The sequence below is a fragment of the Perca flavescens genome, chromosome 14 (genome assembly GCF_004354835.1).
Source record: "Perca flavescens isolate YP-PL-M2 chromosome 14, PFLA_1.0, whole genome shotgun sequence".
NCBI classification, from domain to species: Eukaryota; Metazoa; Chordata; class Actinopteri; order Perciformes; family Percidae; genus Perca; species Perca flavescens.
In genome coordinates, this window is record NC_041344.1 from 8,091,690 (window position 1) to 8,114,821 (window position 23,132).

The 23,132-nt window shown below is 39.2% G+C and overlaps 2 pseudogenes and 6 gene segments (V, D, J or C); 7 read left to right on the forward strand and 1 right to left on the reverse strand.

The window, feature by feature from the left end:
• Positions 1-510: 510 nt before the first annotated feature.
• On the forward strand, positions 511-1,016 carry LOC114568791 (Ig kappa chain V region 3547-like). The segment is given in 2 exon segments: positions 511-562; positions 670-1,016. Coding segments are annotated over 2 exon segments (384 nt in total).
• A 4,226-nt stretch (positions 1,017-5,242) lies between these two features.
• On the forward strand, positions 5,243-5,735 carry LOC114568792 (Ig kappa chain V region 3381-like). The segment is given in 2 exon segments: positions 5,243-5,295; positions 5,403-5,735. Coding segments are annotated over 2 exon segments (384 nt in total).
• Positions 5,736-8,482: 2,747 nt separating this feature from the next.
• LOC114568794 (Ig kappa chain V region 3381-like) lies at positions 8,483-8,979 on the forward strand. The segment is given in 2 exon segments: positions 8,483-8,534; positions 8,642-8,979. Coding segments are annotated over 2 exon segments (375 nt in total).
• A 2,291-nt stretch (positions 8,980-11,270) lies between these two features.
• Positions 11,271-11,807, forward strand: LOC114568790 (Ig kappa chain V region 3547-like). The segment is given in 2 exon segments: positions 11,271-11,322; positions 11,430-11,807. Coding segments are annotated over 2 exon segments (399 nt in total).
• Positions 11,808-13,159: 1,352 nt separating this feature from the next.
• On the forward strand, positions 13,160-13,806 carry LOC114568798 (immunoglobulin kappa variable 6D-21-like). The segment is given in 2 exon segments: positions 13,160-13,282; positions 13,499-13,806. Coding segments are annotated over 2 exon segments (360 nt in total).
• Positions 13,807-14,921: 1,115 nt separating this feature from the next.
• On the reverse strand, positions 14,922-15,434 carry LOC114568809 (Ig kappa-b4 chain C region-like; annotated as a pseudogene).
• Positions 15,435-17,452: 2,018 nt separating this feature from the next.
• Positions 17,453-19,195, forward strand: LOC114568574 (Ig kappa chain V region 2717-like; annotated as a pseudogene).
• A 2,954-nt stretch (positions 19,196-22,149) lies between these two features.
• On the forward strand, positions 22,150-22,631 carry LOC114568575 (Ig kappa chain V region 2717-like). The segment is given in 2 exon segments: positions 22,150-22,201; positions 22,309-22,631. Coding segments are annotated over 2 exon segments (375 nt in total).
• Positions 22,632-23,132: the final 501 nt, after the last annotated feature.

Sequence of the window (23,132 nt, forward strand, 5' to 3'; positions counted from 1 at the left end):
CTTTGGCTTCTCCCAAAGTACAGCAAAGGTAAATACAATGCACATAACACAGCACACCATTATAAACATACGGAATATAAAGGAAATAATATACAATAGTGTAAAGCAGCAGCTAAGTTAGTGATAGTGTGGATAAGTTATAGAAGCAGTTAAGTTCTATAAATAATTCAAGAAAGCAAATCTTATAAAATAACAAGTGGTCCCTGATGGAGTCATTCTGTGTTCAATGGCTGTATGGCATAGGGAATAAAATACTTCTTGTAAAAGTCTAACAATCTAAAATTTGCTATACTCTGATAAAGTGATTGATCCATTGATGAACAGCATCATCAGAGTAATCCAAGTCCCTGTTGGAGTCAGTCAGAGCATTTCCATAGAGAGCCACTTTGCATCAGCAGCACCATGCTCCAGTGCTCTGGGAGAGTTTATAGTCCTGAGAGTTGAACACTGGATGACTGACAGCTGTCCTTCATGACAACAGAAGACACAGAAATCCTCCTCATCAAAAACATGACTTTGATCTCCGTCCTCATCTGGACTCTCCTCTGCTGCTGCTTCACAGGTAAAGTCCAGAGAATCAAACTCCTCTCCTCTATCAACATCCGTCCCTCTGAAATGAAGCCGACTAAACCGTGACGCTGCTTTATGTTTTTGTCTCTGTATCCTCAGAGTCCAGAGGCCAGGTCACAGTGACTCAGCCTGGAGCAGTGAGCTCTGCTCTGGGAGGCTCCGTCTCCATCAGCTGTAGGACCAGTCAGAATGTTTATGTTGCAATCATCTACCACCTTTTAGCCTGGTACCAACAGAGAGATGGAGAAACTCCTAAACTGCTCATTTACTTAGCTAGCAATCGACAATCAGGGATTCCAGATCGTTTTACAGGCAGTGGATCAAACTCTGACTTCACTCTGACCATCAGTGGAGTCCAGACTGAAGATGCAGCAGTTTACTACTGTCAGAGTGCACATTACATCAACAGCCAGTGGGTGTTCACACAGTGAAAAAGCGTCGTACAAAAACCTCCCTCAGTCAGACTGAACAGAAACTGAACTGACTGCTGCAGCTGGAAGCTACTGCAGAGACTGATACACTTCACTGAGGACACACACACACACACACACACACACACACACACACACACACACACACACACACACACTAAATATGTATACATCAATAATCTTTGAAGCACATAGACTTACAGATAACAGTTCCATATCTTCACCACCCATTGCAATATTTATTGAATGAAGAGAAAAGCATTAGCAACAAAAATACAACCACTGGAACAGAATAGTTCCTAAAGAGATTCAGACTGTTAAGACCCAATAACACTATCCTACTACTGGAGCACAAGAGACACTCAGGAAACCTCGAATTCAAACTGGATTTCAGTTTGATAAAATTCTATCTAGATTAGAGAAGATTATTGTTGAAGTTAGTACGTGGATTTCATGACAGAGATCTTTCACTGTCATAAAATCCATGTACTAACTTCAACAATAATCTTGTATTATCTTTGATCTCCGTCCTCATATATCACCTCCAGCATAACCCCCTAAATACGTATTTTATAGTAATTGAATTCTTACCTGCAAGTTAATCTATATGCTTTGTGCAGAACGAGTTGAAAATAGAGATTTACATTATATATCCTCTAATATTGGATGTCTAACATTTGACATTGTTGTTTCTAATTTCCACATCACACAGTAAGGGATTATGGGTAGATTTCTAGTAATTCATGGCACTCAATAATAAAGTGCAAATGAATTATTTCTTTTTGTATGTAGCGTATTTGCAGCACCCCCCCCCACTCCCTGAAAGTAAGACATTAGTTACTACAAAATTATTTGTTAAAAAACTGTTTATTTTATAGTTATGCTTGTAAAATCCAACCTTACGACAGGAAAGAAACAACTGATACAAGCTACCTTGTAGAAGTACAATTAACCACAGTTAGTTTGAACGTTTTAAAAATGTGTTTATTTCAAATGATGTCAATACAAATACAACACCGTGCCCATTTGAATTTAAATCCAGAAACAAAAGAACTAAAAGAAGTAAACAGAGTTCTTCCTTTTCAGGAGCGTTTGCTGTCTGAGCTCCACGTTGGCGTTGACCTCTGGTGAGGAGACTCTTGGAGCGACTGCCTGGATGTTTGCTGGATGGAGTCACTGCTGGAACACCGCTGGATACTAAACGCCTCAGAGATATGGAGGTTTTAGGGTGGGGAGAGGGGGCTGAGTTGTGGTCCATGGCCTCTGTCGTTCCCTCCAGCCTCCTGCTGATGGACCACAGCAGTGAATGTGTTCCACTCTCCATCTGACGGAGGCCCCTCTCAAAGCTCAGCAGCATCTCCACACATTGTGACTGCAGCTTGAACAGAACCAGGCACTTTAAATGTCCGAGAAGCCCTGATTATCCAACCTTGTATCCCTGTCCCTGTGTGTGGCATGTGAGGACTTGGTAGTATATAGGGACATGGTGGTATATGGGGACGTTGTGGTATGTGAGGATATGGTGGGATGTGAGGACTCAGTGGTATATGGGGACGGGATGGTATTAACATCCTTCTCAAAACCAAGTACATTTTTGACACCTGTCATCCCAGCTGAGTGGCTGAATTGTCTTTACAAAGCACTGAAACATTTTCATGAAACATAAAAAAAATGTATTTAAACCTGCCCCCCCTTAAAAGTGTTTGTATGTTTGTCAATGTCAAACATTTCTTGCCTTAACCTTTCTTTTGCATATTTCCACACTAAATAAAATACTAGTATAATTAACAAGTCCAAGCTATGGAAGAGGTCCAAGTTATTGCAGTAAAAACATCCTTTTAATGGATCAATGCCATCATTGTCCCAAACGTGGATTGTTTTTAATGATGGTGTACTGCTTTTAAGCAGGGACTTGTAGGGTTAACTTTATTAATTCAATGACGGGATGTGGATATCAGTGAAGTTAGTATTGTGTGATGGGGGTGAGTGGACAATATACACATGTGAGGGTGTTGTAAAGGTTGATAGGAGCAGAGTAGAGAACTAAAGCAGACGGGAGAGGAGCAAAGCTGCAGCAGAGTGGAGAGTCAGCCAGAGAGAGGGCTGCACTGCATCCAGACTTAAATAACCTCCTGCTACTGGGAACATCCTCAGCTGTTCCCAGTTGCTCTAACCCAAACATGTCAACCCTGCATTAATATTAATATTACTAATCATTATTAAAAAAGACCATATTACCAAACAGGAAAAAAAAGAAAACTGTCCACAAGTCAGTGAATCAGTTTACTACCAGACTTTTCAATATCCTCTCCATGTGAATATGTAAATATGTAGGTCCATCAGAGATGTTCACGAGTCATTTTTTGTTAGTCCAAGTTGAGTGAGCTTGAGTCCAAGTCAAGTCTCAAGTCTCTGGCCAGCGGTACTGTCCTTAACACTGTATTGTTAAATCTTATGAATTCAAAGCATGTCCTGTAGCTACCATCCATACAGTAAAAGTATCAAAATCAGTTGTAGGATAACTTTATGGGGTCTACTTAACACATCCCTCTAGCCCTCGGACCTTGTGAAATATTAACCTAAGTCTGTCACATCATATGGATACAACTATAAAGACACAATGTTCCTGTTCCCAGGCAATCCCAGCATTAGCACAACACTTTGCGATGGTTAGCTTGTTACCTGTGACAATATATGCTAAATGTAATGTCTCTTTCACTAAGTGTTAGTAGGCTCAGTGAAACTGAGTCCAGTGTGAGGGAGACCTGACTCAGAGGAGGAGAGGTTAGTGAGGCCAGCGTCTCCACGGCAGGTGACAGTGTGCACAGATCCGCTGCGCCACGCATGGATGCAATAATGAAATAGTAAAGAGGACTACAGTAACAGAGATATGTTCAGAATTAACACATTCAAGCCTCAGCAACTACTAACTATAAAGATACAATGTTTGTAAGCTTGTTAACTGTGACGATATATGCTAAATGTAATGTCTCTTTCACATTAGCAAGTGACTGACCTATTTGGGTGCGTTTGGAGATGTCTGATGAAGTCCGATGTTGATCCGCCATCATTTATCTTGGTACATGTAGCTGTTCACTTACTGCCACTGTTACAAAGTTATTGAAAGTATAATGACAAAAGGCACAACTCCGGGAGGACTTGGTGTTGCCATTGTCAATGCACTTTTTTATGTGTGAGTGCGCGCATATAAGGCATAGCGCACGTGTTACGTTGCACATTATGGCAAAGGGCAGGGGACATGCAGCTCGTCATACGTTTCCACAATATATGAGTCTGAGTCTCAGACTTGAGTCCCCATCTCTGAGCCATGACATCACATGTTATACCAAGAGTCGTTTTAAAGTCTTTGTGACAAATAGTGAGAAAGGCCATTAATCATCTGAAACTGAATTAATAAACATTAAAGTTCAAGACGGCAACATGATTTTTATTAACCTGTTTGAAGTCATTTTAATGAATATTCTCATCCTCTCTCTTCCCTTTAGATTTGAAGGAGCTGAATATATTAAGCTGCATAAAAGAGACAATCTGGAGAAAAAAGTAAAAACAATGTTGAAGTTTATTGGTCTCGAGGAACTTTTAGCTTTGTGTTTAAATCCAGAATGTTTATTGCAGTTGGTTGTAATGACTTGTTCCTCTGTGTCCCACACTGTTCATGTTTGTCAGGGCTTGTTTGAGGGAAACAGATGTTCTGCATTAGGGCTGATTACTGAAATGTCGACACACTCAAACAAGTGTTCTCTCATTCTCTGTCAACCCTGAAGAAAAGATTTTACATCAATAAACCAAGTGCACAGATCCTTGTTGGTTGAATCTGTAATTTTGCATTTTAATTTCTACATTTCACACCAGTAATTGTGTGTATGGATCTCAAATGAGAACACAAATGCACATTGGCTGTGGGATGAAGACTATGCATTTTAATAGGTTTTAGTCATTCAACAGAATCAACTTCACCCAAATTGCCAATGTAAACCAATCCAATTTCTCAATTTCTTTATGCATTATATCATGAATAAAGTCAGTGTTCTCAGCACTGAAGAGGAAACCCCCTGTCCCTGTTGGAGTCAGTCAGAGCATTTCCATAGAGAGCCACTTTGCATCAGCAGCACCATGCTCCAGTGCTCTGGGAGAGTTTATAGTCCTGAGAGTTGAACACTGGATGACTGACAGCTGTCCTTCATGACAACAGAAGACACAGAAATCCTCCTCATCAAAAACATGACTTTGATCTCCGTCCTCATCTGGACTCTCCTCTGCTGCTGCTTCACAGGTAAAGTCCAGAGAATCAAACTCCTCTCCTCTATCAACATCCGTCCCTCTGAAATGAAGCCGACTAAACCGTGACGCTGCTTTATGTTTTTGTCTCTGTATCCTCAGAGTCCAGAGGCCAGGTCACAGTGACTCAGCCTGGAGCAGTGAGCTCTGCTCTGGGAGGCTCCGTCACCATCAGCTGTAGGACCAGTCAGGATGTTCGTGTTTGGAGCAGCAACCACCTTTTAGCCTGGTACCAACAGAGAGATGGAGAAACTCCTAAACTGCTCATTTACTATGCTAGCACTCGACAATCAGGGATTCCAGATCGTTTTACAGGCAGTGGATCAAACTCTGACTTCACTCTGACCATCAGTGGAGTCCAGACTGAAGATGCAGCAGTTTACTACTGTCAGAGTGATCACTATATCAACAGTCAGTATGTGTTGACACAGTGAAAAAGCGTCGTACAAAAACCTCCCTCAGTCAGACTGAACAGAAACTGAACTGACTGCTGCAGCTGGAAGCTACTGCAGAGACTGATACACTTCACTGAGGACACACACACACACACACACACACACACACACACACACACACACACACACCCCATTTCTTAAAATACATTTCCTAATACAATCATGTACAAAACATCAATGTCCTCTATCTCTTTATATTTGTCACTGATCCCTCAGCTGAATGGATTAATACAAGCATCAGTATCAAGCATGTGTTCAGAGTCCACAACCATAAAATCTTTGTTTGCAGATTACATTTGATTTAACATTATAATACTGTTAGTTTTCTTTCATATAGGCCATAATTGTATCAGGAATTAAAACATGTTTTCTGGTTCCTATCACTTCCCTCTTAAATGTACAGAAAAGTCTATTGCACACTTTGTAATGCAGGCACATAATCACAGTGAGGGACTTCCCCAAATATCTGAAATCTAGAAATCCCCTCCTTAACATTTGTAAATGATCAGACAGCTCATCAGATCCCTCCTGTGCACCGTTCACAGATCTCTGATCAACAAGTAAAACAAAGTCTGTTTCAATCCCAGCATCACTGATACACATGTTGAATAGAAACCAGTGTGTTGATTCTCTTGTAGATTACCACATCTGGACAGATGTACAATTTTCTGATGTTAAACTCTAACAAAACTGAAGTTATTGTGCTGGGCCCTAAACACCTCAGAACTTCATTATCTAAAGACATAGCTACCCTGGATGGTGTTGTCCTGGCCTCCAGCACTACTGTCAGAAATCTAGGAGTTATTTTTGATCAGGATATATCCTTTAACGCCCATCTAAAAAAAAGCTGAAGAACAGCTTTTTTTCATCTCTGTAACATTGCCAAAATTAGGAATATCCTGTCTCAAAACGATGCTGAAAAACTTGTCCATGCATTCGTTACTTCCAGGCTGGACTATTGTAATTCCCTACGGTCAGGTTGCTCAAATAAGTCCCTTAAGACTCTCCAGCTGATCCAGAATGCTGCAGCGCGTGTTCTCACAAGAACTAAGAAAAGAGATCATATTTCTCCTGTATTAGCTTCTCTGCATTGGCTTCCTGTAAAATTCAGGATTGAATTTAAAATCCTTTTCCTGACCTACAAAGCTCTAAATGGTCTAGCACCATCATATCTAGAAGAGCTCTTAGTACCTTATTTTCCCACTTGGGCACTACGCTCCAAGAATTCAGAGCTACTTGTGGTTCCTAGAGTGTCTAAAAGTAGACTGGGGGCCAGAGCCTTCAGCTACCAGGCTCCTCTGCTGTGGAACCAGCTCCCAGTCTGGGATCAGGGGGCAGACACCGTCACCACATTTAAGAATAAACTGAAAACCCTCCTCTTTGATAAAGCTTATAGTTAGGGAGTGAGGAGATCCAGAAATGCTTGTTACTAACCTAGTTCTGGGGAGTTTACTCTCTGGAGTCCTTATGTTTCTTTTTCTCAGCATATTTCTTTGGATTAGGAGGGCACCGAGATCTGGGTTGCAGCTGTCGCCGTGGTCCTGCTTCTCTACACCCTGCTACGCTCTGCGGTGCCCTGCTGTGTCCTGCTACGTCCAGCTCTGTCCAGTTTTGCTCTGCTGTGCCACGCTACACACTGTAATGCCCTGCAGTGCCCTGCTATGACATGAACTACTACGACTAACATGTTTTAGTCACTGTTCCATTATCATTATTGTGACTATTATTGCCTCTGTTCATCACACCCCAACCGCCCCGTCAGACACCGCCTACCAAGAGCCTGGGTCTGTCCCAGGTTTCTTCCTAAAAGGGAGTTTTTCCTCGCCACTGTCACTCTTGTGGGAATTACTAGAATTGTTGGGACTTTATAAATTATAGAGTGTGGTCTAGACCTACTCTAGCTGTAAAGTGTCTCGAGATAACTCTTGTTATGATTTGATACTATAAATAAAGTTGAAGTGAATTGAATTGTTTTAGTGTAACAGACTGGAGGATGATCTGGGGTTCTCTCCCTCTGTCTCTTACCTTGTAAAATCTGGGTCTGTTGTTGATTTGTCATTCATATGTGTATATATATGTATATATATATATATATATATATATATATATATATATATATATATATATATATATATATATATTTCTTGTTCTTTAAACCTTTACTGACTGACTTGATATTTCACCCTTGTTGGAATCCACTGAACTAATGTTTCTAAACTTACAAAACTATTATTACAATTGCACCATTTTTCTATCATGTATAAATGCATGATGGAGAAACCGAATCCTTTTTGTTTATATATGTATGGCTGAGATTTAAAAAGAAGAATATCTATCCTTCTCCAAACAATTTTATTTTTTACCATGACTCGTCATCACAGCAGAAAAGTAGCTTTACTCTCTTTACAAAGCACTGATGACATTTTAATGAAAAATTACAAAATGCATTTAAAGCTGCACACCCTTAAAAGTGTTGGTATGTTAGTCGCTGTCAAAGATTTCTGGACTTAACCTTTTTTTTTACATGTTTCCACAATAAGTGTTGTACGTGAAACCCCCTGTCCCTGTTGGAGTCAGTCAGAGCATTTCCATAGAGAGCCACTTTGCATCAGCAGCACCATGCTCCAGTGCTCTGGGAGAGTTTATAGTCCTGAGAGTTGAACACTGGATGACTGACAGCTGTCCTTCATGACAACAGAAGACACAGAAATCCTCCTCATCAAAAACATGACTTTGATCTCCGTCCTCATCTGGACTCTCCTCTGCTGCTGCTTCACAGGTAAAGTCCAGAGAATCAAACTCCTCTCCTCTATCAACATCCGTCCCTCTGAAATGAAGCCGACTAAACCGTGACGCTGCTTTATGTTTTTGTCTCTGTATCCTCAGAGTCCAGAGGCCAGGTCACAGTGACTCAGCCTGGAGCAGTGAGCTCTGCTCTGGGAGGCTCCGTCTCCATCAGCTGTAGGACCAGTCAGGATATTTATTGTACTAGCTGTTTAGCCTGGTACCAACAGAGAGATGGAGAAACTCCTAAACTGCTCATTTACTATACTAGCACTCGACAATCAGGGATTCCAGATCGTTTTACAGGCAGTGGATCAAACTCTGACTTCACTCTGACCATCAGTGGAGTCCAGACTGAAGATGCAGCAGTTTACTACTGTCAGAGTTTTCATGTTATCAACAGTCAGTATGTGTTCACACAGTGAAAAAACGTCGTACAAAAACCTCCCTCAGTCAGACTGAACAGAAACTGAACTGACTGCTGCAGCTGGAAGCTACTGCAGAGACTGATACACTTCACTGAGGACACACACACACACACACACACACACACACACACACACACACACACACACACACGCACACACACACACGTTTTATAGTAAAGACTACAGAGTTCACTTCCTGTGTTGATAATCAGAAGTTAAAATCCACATCACTACAGTAGATGTGAATTATCTTCATAGCGATCAATTCCAAAAATATATTTGACAGATTTTAAAGCAACTTCCTTTGTAGAAATAATGTCCTGGTTACTTTGGAAACTCCACAGACCAGGGGCGATCCTAGGATCTGGCCTTTGGGGGGGGCTCAGCCCCTAATGAACAGTTGATAGCAGTTAAACTAGGATTAAGATTTTTGATTTCAATGACTCATGACTTCTGGTGAGTTTTGGGGAAAGAAATAGACAGATTGAGACATGCAATTATGACAAACTATCAACAGATTCAAGGCATCTGCTGTGAAAAAAGATGGCAACTACAAAGCATGATTATTGCAGCACACATATCCAGGGGCGTCGGACTGGGGGGGAAAAGGGGACTGAGTAACCAGGGCCCTCATGTGAGGAGGGCCCAAAAAGATGGTAGAATGAATAGCTGTGGATGCAGGGAGGGGCCCATAGAAAATGCCTTTCTACAGGGCCCAGAATTTTGAGATACGCCCCTGCACATACAGTACCTTGAACTGGTAAAATAAGCCTTAACATATTTTTAGACAGGATTATTCATGTTTGTTTCTGCTGTTAATTTTCAACTTTTTCAGTTCCATCACTGATAGAAACTGATATGGTTATACAGCTAAATAATGAATAATCTAATCTATTAATGCCTCTGAACCAGATGGGGAAAATCCAACATCTCTTTTTCTTAAGAGCCTGGGCCTGATAATATAAGCATTTACTCTAATACAACAACTACATTATAAGATAAGTAAGACATCAATAAATCTGAGAAGACCAACATTAATAATGAGCCACAAAACAATATTATGCATTACACAAAATAAATCAGAGGCCAATGACTAATATGTATCATATGTACTGTACTTGTTCATCTTGCTCTCTCTGCCCTTCTCCCTCTCTATTCTCCTCACTCCTTTGTGCGGTCAACCAGAAGGCAGAAAGCACCCCTAAAAATAGCCTAGCGCCGCCTATGCCACAGACTTCACTATCAACAGTTTTTACTGGAACTACTTTCTATCAAAGAAATAGATCCTATCAAACCCACTGTGATGTGGCAGTTATAGACAGTGCCACTACACAAAAATGTTTAATTTTTATATTCAAAACAAGTCAAAGGTTTTCCTTAAGACATGACATCACATGTTATAACAAGAGTCGTTTTAAAGTCTTTGTGACAAAGAGTGAGAAAGGCCATTAATCATCTGAAACAAAATTAATAAATATTAAAGTTCAAAACGGCAACATGATTTTTATTAACCTGTTTGAAGTCATTTTAATGAATATTCTCATCCTCTCTCTTCCCTTTAGATTTGAAGGAGCTGAATATGTTAAGCTGCAAAAAAGAGACAATGTGGAGAAAAAAGTAAAAAATGTATAAGTTTATTGGTCTCGAGGAATTTTTAGCTTTGTGTTTAAATCCAGAATGTTTATTGCAGTTGGTTGTAATGACTTGTTCCTCTGTGTCCCACACTGTTCATGTTTGTCAGGGCTTGTTTGAGGGAAACAGATGTTCTGCATTAGGGCTGATTACTGAAATGTCTACATACTCAAACAAGTGTTCTCTCATTCTCTGTCAACCCTGAAAAAAAGATTTTACATCAATAAAACAAGTGCACAGATCCTTGTTGGTAGAATCTGTCCTTTTGCATTTTCATTTCTACATTTCACACCAGTAATTGTGTGTATGGATCTCAAATGAGAACACAAATGCACATGGGCTGTGTGATGAAGACTATGCATTTTAATAGGTTTTAGTAATTCAACGGAATCAACTTCACCCAAATTGCCAATGTAAACCAATCCAATTTCTCAATTTCTTTATGCATTATATCATGAATAATTTATAAAGTCAGTGTTCTCAGCACTGAAGAGGAAACCCCCTGTCCCTGTTGGAGTCAGTCAGAGCATTTCCATAGAGAGCCACTTTGCATCAGCAGCACCATGCTCCAGTGCTCTGGGAGAGTTTATAGTCCTGAGAGTTGAACACTGGATGACTGACAGCTGTCCTTCATGACAACAGAAGACACAGAAATCCTCCTCATCAAAAACATGACTTTGATCTCCGTCCTCATCTGGACTCTCCTCTGCTGCTGCTTCACAGGTAAAGTCCAGAGAATCAAACTCCTCTCCTCTATCAACATCCGTCCCTCTGAAATGAAGCCGACTAAACCGTGACGCTGCTTTATGTTTTTGTCTCTGTATCCTCAGAGTCCAGAGGCCAGGTCACAGTGACTCAGCCTGGAGCAGTGAGCTCTGCTCTGGGAGGCTCCGTCTCCATCAGCTGTAGGACCAGTCAGGATGTTTATGTTCAGGTTTGGAGCATCTTCAAAAGCTCAGACTCTTTAGCCTGGTACCAACAGAGAGATGGAGAAACTCCTAAACTGCTCATTACCTATACTAGCTATCGACAATCAGGGATTCCAGATCGTTTTACAGGCAGTGGATCAAACTCTGACTTCACTCTGACCATCAGTGGAGTCCAGACTGAAGATGCAGCAGTTTACTACTGTCAGAGTTATCACTATATCAACAGTCAGTATGTGTTCACACAGTGAAAAAGCGTCGTACAAAAACCTCCCTCAGTCAGACTGAACAGAAACTGAACTGACTGCTGCAGCTGGAAGCTACTGCAGAGACTGATACACTTCACTGAGGACACACACACACACACACACACACACACACACACACACACACACACACACACACACTTCTTTTTTAACCATGAATTTCCTTTATCGCCACTAAAAGTAGCTCTTTTTCTTTTGGAAGCAAGGGAAGATTCTTATAAAACACTTCATATATGCTTTTCAATAAAACATAAAAGTACATATAACATAAATCATAATTAAAAAAAGCTAAACTACAAAAGCCACACTAAACCATTTGTTCCCTTTAAAAGGTTTTCACAGTGTCCACTTAAGTCCAACTGGAGACACTCCCAAAGATCAAAACTCCTGACTTCAGAGCCACAGTCAACTTCACTTATAAGTCTGTAGTGAGAAAAAATAAATCAAGAAGTTTATGACCTCCTCGTTATATAGGCCTGTATAATCTCATTGATATTGGAGGGTGCCTGACCATGTAGGGCTCTAAAACTGATTCATGGACATGAAAGACAAGTAGAAATGGAGTAAAAGTGTAAATAGAAAAAAGAAATGTAGAAATGATCATCCTCATCTTAGATCGAGGCAAAGTGGGCCAAAGTTTAACGATGAAAAAGTCAAAAGTCAACGAGGTCAACAGAATCATAGGAAAACTGTAATAACTGAAATGTAATAATAAATAGGAAATGCATTTCAAGCATCTTTTCAGAGTGACACCACCGTCAAACAGCCTGTACGCCGATGATTTCTCAATTATACATGACACAACATTTTCTCTTCTTTATGTCCATCACGTGATCAGTTATTAAAACAACTTCTTCTGTCTGTACTCCCCTTTTCAATTTTTAAAAAGTATCAATTATAGACTTTGGAGTTCACCTTTTTACCAAACTTAAATTAAGTATTCAAATTAAAGTAGATTCCCTGGCTAAAAGAAATAAAGTATGGTGAAACAGAATACATTGTCCCAATCATCCACAAAATGATTATCTGCAGAATGAATAAACATTATCACAACCTATTTCCTGGTATGAATCCTGTCATCCCACACTCAAGAGTGCATTGAATAGATATTTGGCACCTCGTTAACCATCTGTAGTAAAAAACAAACTATAGATGTAAAAATACCCACAAACAGAATCAACGTTCTCTACTTGCTTGGTGGAAACCAAATGAAGTTTTTATGACAAGATTTTACCATTCATCCGTAGCCCATTATGTAGTGACACATTTAATTAGTCAAAGTAAAAGGGGAAACAGCATGACATGTTGAGGACAGCTACAGTTCACTGACTCTGTGTGTTTGCATATGTGTCCTGCCTCTCTGCTCCCAGCCGTTAAGAGGCCAGTGTTGATCAGTGACTGTCCAGGACTTTCAGAGACACTGACACGCCGGCAGCACGATGATGATGTCACTGATTCTACTGCTGGCCACCCTGGGGCTCCTTGTTCAGGGTGAGACTCTTTTCTGAAATCTTTGCTTCAGGATGCAACCAGGTTGACCTCAATGATGTTCTGCTATGATGGAGAAAGACTGGAACAAGCAGCATTTACCTTCTTCCATCTCTTCTCCATGTTAAAGAAATGAGACTCTTCTGTTTGGATGTTGATCATCTTTCTCCAAGCTGGATTTGTCTCAATAACCCTTCTGCTCTTTTTCATGTTTTCCAGGTTCATCAGGAGAAATCATCCTGACTCAGTCTCCTGGATCTCAGTCTGTTGCTCCAGGACAGTCTGTCTCTATCAGATGTAAAGCCAGTTCAAGTGCTGGTACTTGCCTAAACTGGTACCTTCAGAAACCTGGAGAATCTCCTAAACTTTTGATTTATTATGCTACAAGACGTCACACTGGAGTTTCACATCGTTTCAGTGGAAGTGGATCTGGAACTGACTTCACTCTGACCATCAGTGGAGTTCAGACTGAAGATGGAGGAGATTATTACTGTCAGCAGTGTTACAGTTTCCCGTTCACACAGTGATACAACGTTGTACAAAAACCTCCTCAGCTGGAGAGGAACTGATCTGACTCAACAGCTGCACAGAAACTGCACCACTACATGATTTATTATCATACATTTATAAGTTAGACCACAATAAGACTTTCAGCATAAACACATTTTGTATATTTCTGTTAAATATAGTTTTAGGACTATTTTTGTGCAGTTTGATGGTTAATATAAATTTGCTCAAAGTCAGAATAACAACTGTATAATTTCAGCTCTTTTATCAATATAGTCTATGTATCAAATCAAATAATAAATCAATTTAGATTTAGGTAAAAAATAGCTAATAAATGCTTAATTTGTACTTTTTATGTTGCTTTGAAAATGCCAGAAACTTGATATAGTCAAACTCAGTCTACTTGATGCATTTTATTAAACTCAAATATCAATGACACTATGCAATTTATCACTCAGACATTCTGAGTAGGTTGTAGTTAATTAGATCATCTTGACAACTATGACTCAGCACAATTCAGTACAGAGTAAGACACTACAATTATTTGTTTTCAAAAATCTTCACATACTAATGATCTGACCCTGAGACAAACTCAGATATAAGATGATGATCATGTCCTACTTCACAATATAATTACAATAAATTCTTCTTAAATGTAGTTTACTAAGATTCTTTATATTTTCTGGACATTTCTTAAAAGCTTTCAACATGAGAGTTATAGTAGTCTATAGACAGATCTAAAAACAATTCATCATAGTAAACACTTCATTTAGGAGATACATAGTATATCTGAATTTTCCTATATATTAAGTATATATATTACTATATATTGAAATAATCAGCTTTCCTACAAAACCAAATTTAAAATTACTCCAATGAAACAGTTTCTGAAGTCACATAAATGATGGATTTACTTCTATCTTGTCTGGGTCACATTAACGATTCTCTGATTACTTTTGTGTTTTCAAAATATATTAAACATGCTATTATATTACCTTATAGTTTCTTTCTCTATATATGTCCAGGCAGTTTTACATTAAACTCAGTTGAGTTTAACATTTCTAGATTTATGGAACTATTAAGACAGAGATATCGGTTTCATTTTTTTTACAATAACAGACATGGAAACAACTAATTTGATGAAAAGTACTTTATTGTCTTAAAATAATCAAAATTAAAACATGCAACACACTTAATCAATGAAACATGTAATCAGACAGTGAGTGAGTGAGAGTGAGAGAGAGAGAGAGAGAGAGAGAGAGATAGAGAGAGAGAGAGAGAGAGAGAGAGAGAGAGAGAGAGAGAGAGAGAGAGAGAGAAGCAGAGAGCAGACTGAGATCAGTATCAGAGTGAAACCAGTAGCAGAGTCCCAGTGAGTCAGGTCAGGACTGGGAACACTGGTCTCTCCTCAGTGTCTCTGAGAGTGGAGTCTGGGAGCCCTGGGTGGCCTCACAGGTCACAGAGCCCACCTTCTCCCACTGGTCTTTAGGGAGCCTCAGGGTGCTGCTCCAGCTGTATTTGCCGTCCTTCCCCAGCACCCGGGGCTCCTGCTCTCCTCCCAGCTGCTGCTGCTGCTGCTGCCGTCCACCTTCCAGGCCAGACTCCAGTCTGAGGGGAAGCCCTTGTTGGCCAGGCACATGAGCGTGGCCTTCCCTGCAGCAGCTCCCTCACTGGAGGGGCAGCACAGTCAGGGTGGGACGGACATCACCTAGGAGACACCAATCAGCTTAGAGGACAGGGACCACACAGCTGTCAATCAACCAGCAGACACTTGGACACCTTGACTGTGTGAGAGTTGGTTTTCTCCTTTAAGGAGTTTCTGTCAGATGGTTTTTCTGCTCCACCAGTCACTCACTCACACATTGTTTCACTTCCCTTTAAGAAGCCTCTCATGTAAATCAGCACAGAGAGAATCATCTACACAATGAGCTGATATATATCTAACTATACACTGGAAATAAAATGTCAACTTTTGGACAAATCTTTAAACCTCCAAATCAAAATCATCACCAACCTAACTATACATTACTTTAAAGTATTTAGTGTAATAGAAACAAATCCAGAAAATGAGCTGACAACATCAAATGTTCTTCATGTGGATTTCGATCATCATTACCAAACTGTTCAAATAGTTTTCAAACTTTGAAACAATACATGACACAGTAAAGAGATGTTGCACATTTTCAAATACCGATCTTTATCTTTGCTCTGTTCAATTGTTTGAATATTTGAATCTTCATTTGCTTTAAACAATTATCATTGATGTGGAAAATGAAAAATGAATCTTGTAGAACAGGTTTTCAGTTTTATCTTTTCCACACTTCAAGTCATTTAAATTTCAGTTTGACAGAAATGTGTAAAGAAATGTTTAGTGAAGCTGCTCTGAGTTAGTCTCCACGATAAAGGAGGAGAAATAAAAACGTGAATACTAAAAGTTATTAAATATTTTATCGACTGTAAACTGAATTTAAATCATTACTTTACAATATTAACAATATAGTTTTTAGTATTTGTGCAGAAACTTACTTCCAACATTCAGTCTGGTTGGAGAGACACGGCTCTCACTGTCTCTGACTTTGTCAGACTGAACTAAACCTACAAGCCCTCAAGATGCTACTTTACCATTAAAGTTGGAAATAATGATTTATCCTCTGACTCAATATTTCATTTTCTTACAATTAACTTTTTAATTTTCTATTTCAACAGCAAACATTTGCCTTTTAGTGCAAAATATTTCTTTAAAAATTATAGATTAATATTCCACAAATCTGGAAAGTTAAGAGTGCAGAAAGTAAAGAAAGAAAAAAAAGCTCCTGAAATGGAAATTTTTTTTAAAAGTTTGACTTACTTCCAACATTCAGTCTGGTTCCTCCACCAAAAGTCAACCACAGTGATACAAAGTCATTGAGCCGCCGTACAAAAACCTCTCACTGTAGAGAGACACGGCTCTCTGACTTTGACACAAACAAACTCACCAAAATGAGGCTGTTATGAAAAGATAACTGACAATAACACAGTGTTGCAGATTTCCTTTATGCATGTTTTTATATATGTATAATGTATGTAATTTCTTCTCTTGCAATGAATTTAAATGAGACAGAAGACATTAGATTAGATTGACTTTATTGTCCACCTCAGTGAGAATTTGTCTTTGGCTTCTCCCAAAGTACAGCAAAGGTAAATACAATGCACATAACACAGCACACCATTATAAACATACGGAATATAAAGGAAATAATATACAATAGTGTAAAGCAGCAGCTAAGTTAGTGATAGTGTGGATAAGTTATAGAAGCAGATAAGTTCTATAAATAATTCAAGAAAGCAAATCTTATAAAATAACAAGTGGTCCCTGATGGAGTCATTCTGTGTTCAATGGCTGTATGGCATAGGGAATAAAATTTCTTGTTCCAAAGGTCCTTAACCCTAAATCTAAAATTTACTATACTCTGATAAAGTGATTGATCCATTTATGAACAGCATCATCAGAGTAATCCAAGTCCCTGTTGGAGTCAGTCAGAGCATTTCCATAGAGAGCCACTTTGCATCAGCAGCACCATGCTCCAGTGCTCTGGGAGAGTTTATAGTCCTGAGAGTTGAACACTGGATGACTGACAGCTGTCCTTCATGACAACAGAAGACACAGAAATCCTCCTCATCAAAAACATGACTTTGATCTCCGTCCTCATCTGGACTCTCCTCTGCTGCTGCTTCACAGGTAAAGTCCAGAGAATCAAACTCCTCTCCTCTATCAACATCCGTCCCTCTGAAATGAAGCCGACTAAACCGTGACGCTGCTTTATGTTTTTGTCTCTGTATCCTCAGAGTCCAGAGGCCAGGTCACAGTGACTCAGCCTGGAGCAGTGAGCTCTGCTCTGGGAGGCTCCATCTCCATCAGCTGTAGGACCAGTCAGAATGTTTATTTTTAATGGGAACTATCTAGCCTGGTACCAACAGAGAGATGGAGAAACTCCTAAACTGCTCATTTTACTTGCTAGCACTCGACAATCAGGGATTCCAGATCGTTTTACAGGCAGTGGATCAAACTCTGACTTCACTCTGACCATCAGTGGAGTCCAGACTGAAGATGCAGCAGTTTACTACTGTCAGAGTCTTCATTATCAACAGTCAGTGGGTGTTCACACAGTGAAAAAGCGTCGTACAAAAACCTCCCTCAGTCAGACTGAACAGAAACTGAACTGACTGCTGCAGCTGGAAGCTACTGCAGAGACTGATACACTTCACTGAGACACACACACACACACACACACACACACACACACACACACACACACACACTAAATATGTATACATCAATAATCTTTGAAGCACATAGACTTACAGATAACAGTTCCATATCTTCACCAAACAACACAATATTTATTGAATGAAGAGAAAAGCATTAGCAAAAAAATACAACCACTGGAACAGAATAGTTCCTAAAGAGATTCAGACTGTTAAGACCCAATAACACTATCCTACTACTGGAGCACAAGAGACACTCAGGAAACCTCGAAATTCAAACTGGATTTCAGTTTGATAAAATTCTATCTAACATTAGAGAAAGGATTTTGTCATCACACCATTTCATGACAGAGATCTTTCACTGTCATAAAATCCACGTACCAACTTCAAGATCAATCTTGTATTATCTTTGATTCATTCCTCATATATCACCTCCAGCATAACCCCAATCAGTATTTTATAGTAATTGAATTCTTACCAAAGTTAATCTATATGCTTTGTGCAGAACGAGTTGAAAATAAAGATTTACATTATATATCCTCTAATATTGGATGTCTAACATTTGACATTGTTGTTTCTAATTTCCACATCACACAGTAAGGGATTATGGGTAGATTTTAGTAATTCATGGCACTCAATAATAAAGTGCAAATGAATTATTTCTTTTTGTATGTAGCGTATTTGCAGCACCCCCCACTCCCTGAAAGTAAGACATTAGTTACTACAAAATTATTTGTTAAAAACTGTTTATTTTATAGTTATGCTTGAGAAAAATCCAACCTTACGACAGGAAAGAAACAACTGATACAAGCTACCTTGTAGAAGTACAATTAACCACAGTTAGTTTGAACGTTTTAAAATGTGTTTATTTCAAATGATGTCAATACAAGAACAACACCGTGCCCATTTGAATTTAAATCCAGAAACTAAAGAACTAAAAGAAGTAAACAGAGTTCTTCCTTTTGATGTTAAAGTCTGAGCTCCAGAAGGTCATTGACCTCTGGTGAGGAACTCTTGGAGCGACACATTAGGATGTTTGCTGGATGGAGTCACTGGGGAACACCGCTGGATACTAAACGCCTCAGAGATATGGACTTTTGGAGAGTGGGGAGTGGGGCTGAGTTGTGGTCCATGGCCTCTTTTCCCCCTCCAGCCTCCTGCTGATGGACCACAGCAGTGAATGTGTTCCACTCTCCATCTGACGGAGGCCCTCTCAAACCTCAGCAGCATCTCCACACATTGTGACTTTTTTTGAAACAGAACCAGGCACTTTAAATGTCCGAGAAGCCCTGATTATCCAACCTTGTATCCCTAGATGTTATTGAGGAAAGTACATAGGGACATGGTGGTATTTGGGGACGTTGTGGTATGTGAGGATATGGTGGCATGTGAGGATTTAGTGGTATATTTTTTTTTTTTGGTATTAACATCCTTGTTCAAAACCAATACATTTTTAAATGTTATCCCAGCAAAGTGGCTGAATTGTAATTACAAAGCACTGAAACATTTTCATGAAAAATAACAAAATGCATTTAAACCTGCCCCCTTAAAAGTGTTTGTATGTTTGTCAATGTCAAACATTTTTGCCTTAACCATTTTGCATATTTCACACTAAATAAAATACTAGTATAATTAACAAGTCCAAGCTATGGAAGAGGTCCAAGTTATTGCAGTTAAAACATCCTTTTAATGGATCAATGCCATCATTGTCCCAAACGTGGTTTGTTTTTAATGGTGGTGTACTGCTTTTTTTAAGCAGGGACTTGTAGGGTTAACTTTATTAATTTAATGACGGGATGTGGATATCAGTGAAGTTAGTATTGTGTGATGGGGTGACAATATACACATGTGAGGGTGTTGTAAAGGTTGATAGGAGCAGAGTAGAGAACTAAAGCAGACGGGAGAGGAGCAAAGCTGCAGCAGAGTGGAGAGTCAGCCAGAGAGAGGGTGGCACTGCATCCAGACTTAGGGGAACCTTCCTGCAATGGGAACATCCTCAGCTGTTCCCAGTTGCTCTAATCAAACATGTCAACCCTGCATTAATATTAATATTACTAATCATTATTAAAAAGACCATATTTTTCAAAAAAAAGGAAAAAGAAAACTGTCCACAAGTCAGTGAATCAGTTACTACCAGACTTTTCAATATCCTCTCCATGTGAATATGTAAATATGTAGGTCCATCAGAGATGTTCACGAGTCATTTTTGTTAGTCCAAGTTGAGTGAGCTTGAGTCCAATTCAAGTCTCAAGTCTCTGGCCAGCGGTACAGTCCCTAACACTGTATTGTTAAATCTTATGAATTCAAAGCATGTCCAAGCTACCATGCATACAGTAAAAGTATCAAAATCAGTTGTAGGATAACTTTATGGGGTCTAAACACATCCCTCAGAAAATGAGCTGGTGAAATATTAAAAGTCTGTTCATCATATGGATTCAACTATAAAAACAATGTTCAAATAGTTCCCAAAATCCCAGCATTAGCACAAAACAGTAAAAAGAGATGGTTAGCACATTTTCAAATGTGACAATATTTGCTAAATTAATTGTTTGAATATTTAAGTGTTCATTAGCTTGAAACAGAGTCCAGTGATGTGGAAACCTGAAAGGATGAAGGTTGTGAGGCCAGGTTTTCAGTTTGACAGTTTTCACAGATCCTTCAAGTCATTTGGATGCAGTTTAATGAAATAGTAAAGAGGATTTACAGTAACAGAGATATGTTCAGAATTACACATTCAAGCCTCAGGAGATAAATAAATGAATACATATATATTTCCCAGCATTAACACAACACTTTGCAATATTTAGCTTGTTATAGTTTTAGTATTAACTGCAGAAACTTCACATTCCAACATTCAGTATTGGGGTGCGTTTGGAGATGTCTGATGAAGTCCATGTTGATCCAAAATCATTTATCTTGGTACATGACTGTTCACTTCTGCCACTGTTACAAAGATTGAACTAAATGACAAAAGCCCCTCAAGAGGACTTACTTTGCCATTAAAGTTGGAAATAATTTTTTATCCTCTGACTCAATATTTAAGGCTTATAATTAACTTTTGAATTTTCTATTTCAGGGGCAAACCTTTGCCATTTTAGTGCAAATATTTCTGTAATAAAAGAAATGGATTAATATTTGAAAACATTTAGATTTAAAAAGCAAGAAATGAAAAAGGTTGAAAAATAGCTCCTGAAATGAATCTTTTTTTAAAAGTTTCACTTACTTCCACATTCAGTCTGGTTCCTCTCGAGTCTGAGTCAAAAGTCCAGTGTCCAAATCATTGAGAGACATGAAATCACATGTTATACCAAGAGTCGTTTTAAAGTCTTTTGACAAAAAGTGAGAAAGGCCAAAATCATCTGAAACTGAATTAATAAACATTAAATAACAAGATGCAACATGATTTTTATTAACCTGTTTGTTTTTTTAATGAATATTCTCATATAATTTCTTCCCTTTAGATTTGAAATGAATATGTTAAATGCATAAAAGAAGAAAAAGAATGGTTGAACTTTATTGTCCAGGAACTTTTAGCTTTGTGTTTAAATCCAGAATGTTTTTGCAGTTGGTTGTAATGACTTGTTCCTCTTGTCCCAAACACAGCAAAGCTTGTTTAGGGAAACACATGTTACTCATTAATATTCTCAAAAAGTGTTCTCTCATTCTCTGTCAACCCTGAAAAAAGATTTTACAAAAATAAAACAAGTGCACAGATCCTTGTTGGTAGAATCTGTGTTTGAAATTTTAATTTCTACATTTCACACCAGTAATTGTGTGTATGGATCTCAAATGAGAACACAAATGCAATGGGCTGTATGGAAATGCAAGGAGGTTAAAGTAATTCAACAGAATCATGTTCCACTTGTCCAATGGGACCCAAAATCTAAATTTCTTTATGCATTATATCATGAATAATTTATTGATGAACAGCAGCACTCAGAGGAAACCCAAGTCCCTGTTGGAGTCAGTCAGAGCATTTCCATAGAGAGCCACTTTGCATCAGCAGCACCATGCTCCAGTGCTCTGGGAGAGTTTATAGTCCTGAGAGTTGAACACTGGATGACTGACAGCTGTCCTTCATGACAACAGAAGACACAGAAATCCTCCTCATCAAAAACATGACTTTGATCTCCGTCCTCATCTGGACTCTCCTCTGCTGCTGCTTCACAGGTAAAGTCCAGAGAATCAAACTCCTCTCCTCTATCAACATCCGTCCCTCTGAAATGAAGCCGACTAAACCGTGACGCTGCTTTATGTTTTTGTCTCTGTATCCTCAGAGTCCAGCGGTCAGTACACAGTGACTCAGCCTGGAGCAGTGAGCTCTGCTCTGGGAGGCTCCGTCTCCATCAGCTGTAGGACCAGTCAGAATGTTTATGGTGGGAACTATTTAGCCTGGTACCAACAGAGAGATGGAGAAACTCCTAAACTGCTCATTTACGGTACTAGCACTCGACAATCAGGGATTCCAGATCGTTTTACAGGCAGTGGATCAAACTCTGACTTCACTCTGACCATCAGTGGAGTCCAGACTGAAGATGCAGCAGTTTACTACTGTCAGAGTCGTCACTATATCAACAGCCAGTGGGTGTTCACACAGTGAAAAAGCGTCGTACAAAAACCTCCCTCAGTCAGACTGAACAGAAACTGAACTGACTGCTGCAGCTGGAAGCTACTGCAGAGACTGATACACTTCACTGAGGACACACACACACACACACACACACACACACACACAGTCCGACTATAAGATAACATTTTTGTTCCACGATGTGTGTGAAAAACATCCATAGATGTTATTGAACAAACAACACAGCCAGGTTCCTAAAACACTAATCTCTTTAAGTAAATCATTTAATTGTAGTAAAACCAAAGAGATCCTCCCAGTCCTTCTTGACCTAGACATTAGTTTATCTGCTATTTAAAAGCTTTGTTGACGCAGGGACAAATTCATTTTAACATCTATGTACAACATTTTTTTAAAGTTTTTTTTTTAACATTCAGAAAAAGGTGTTTGTCATCACACCATTTTACAATCCTCTGAATCTCTGAAAGGTAGTTAGATAGATCACTGTCCTTTTCTTATTAGGCATGTAATGAGCAG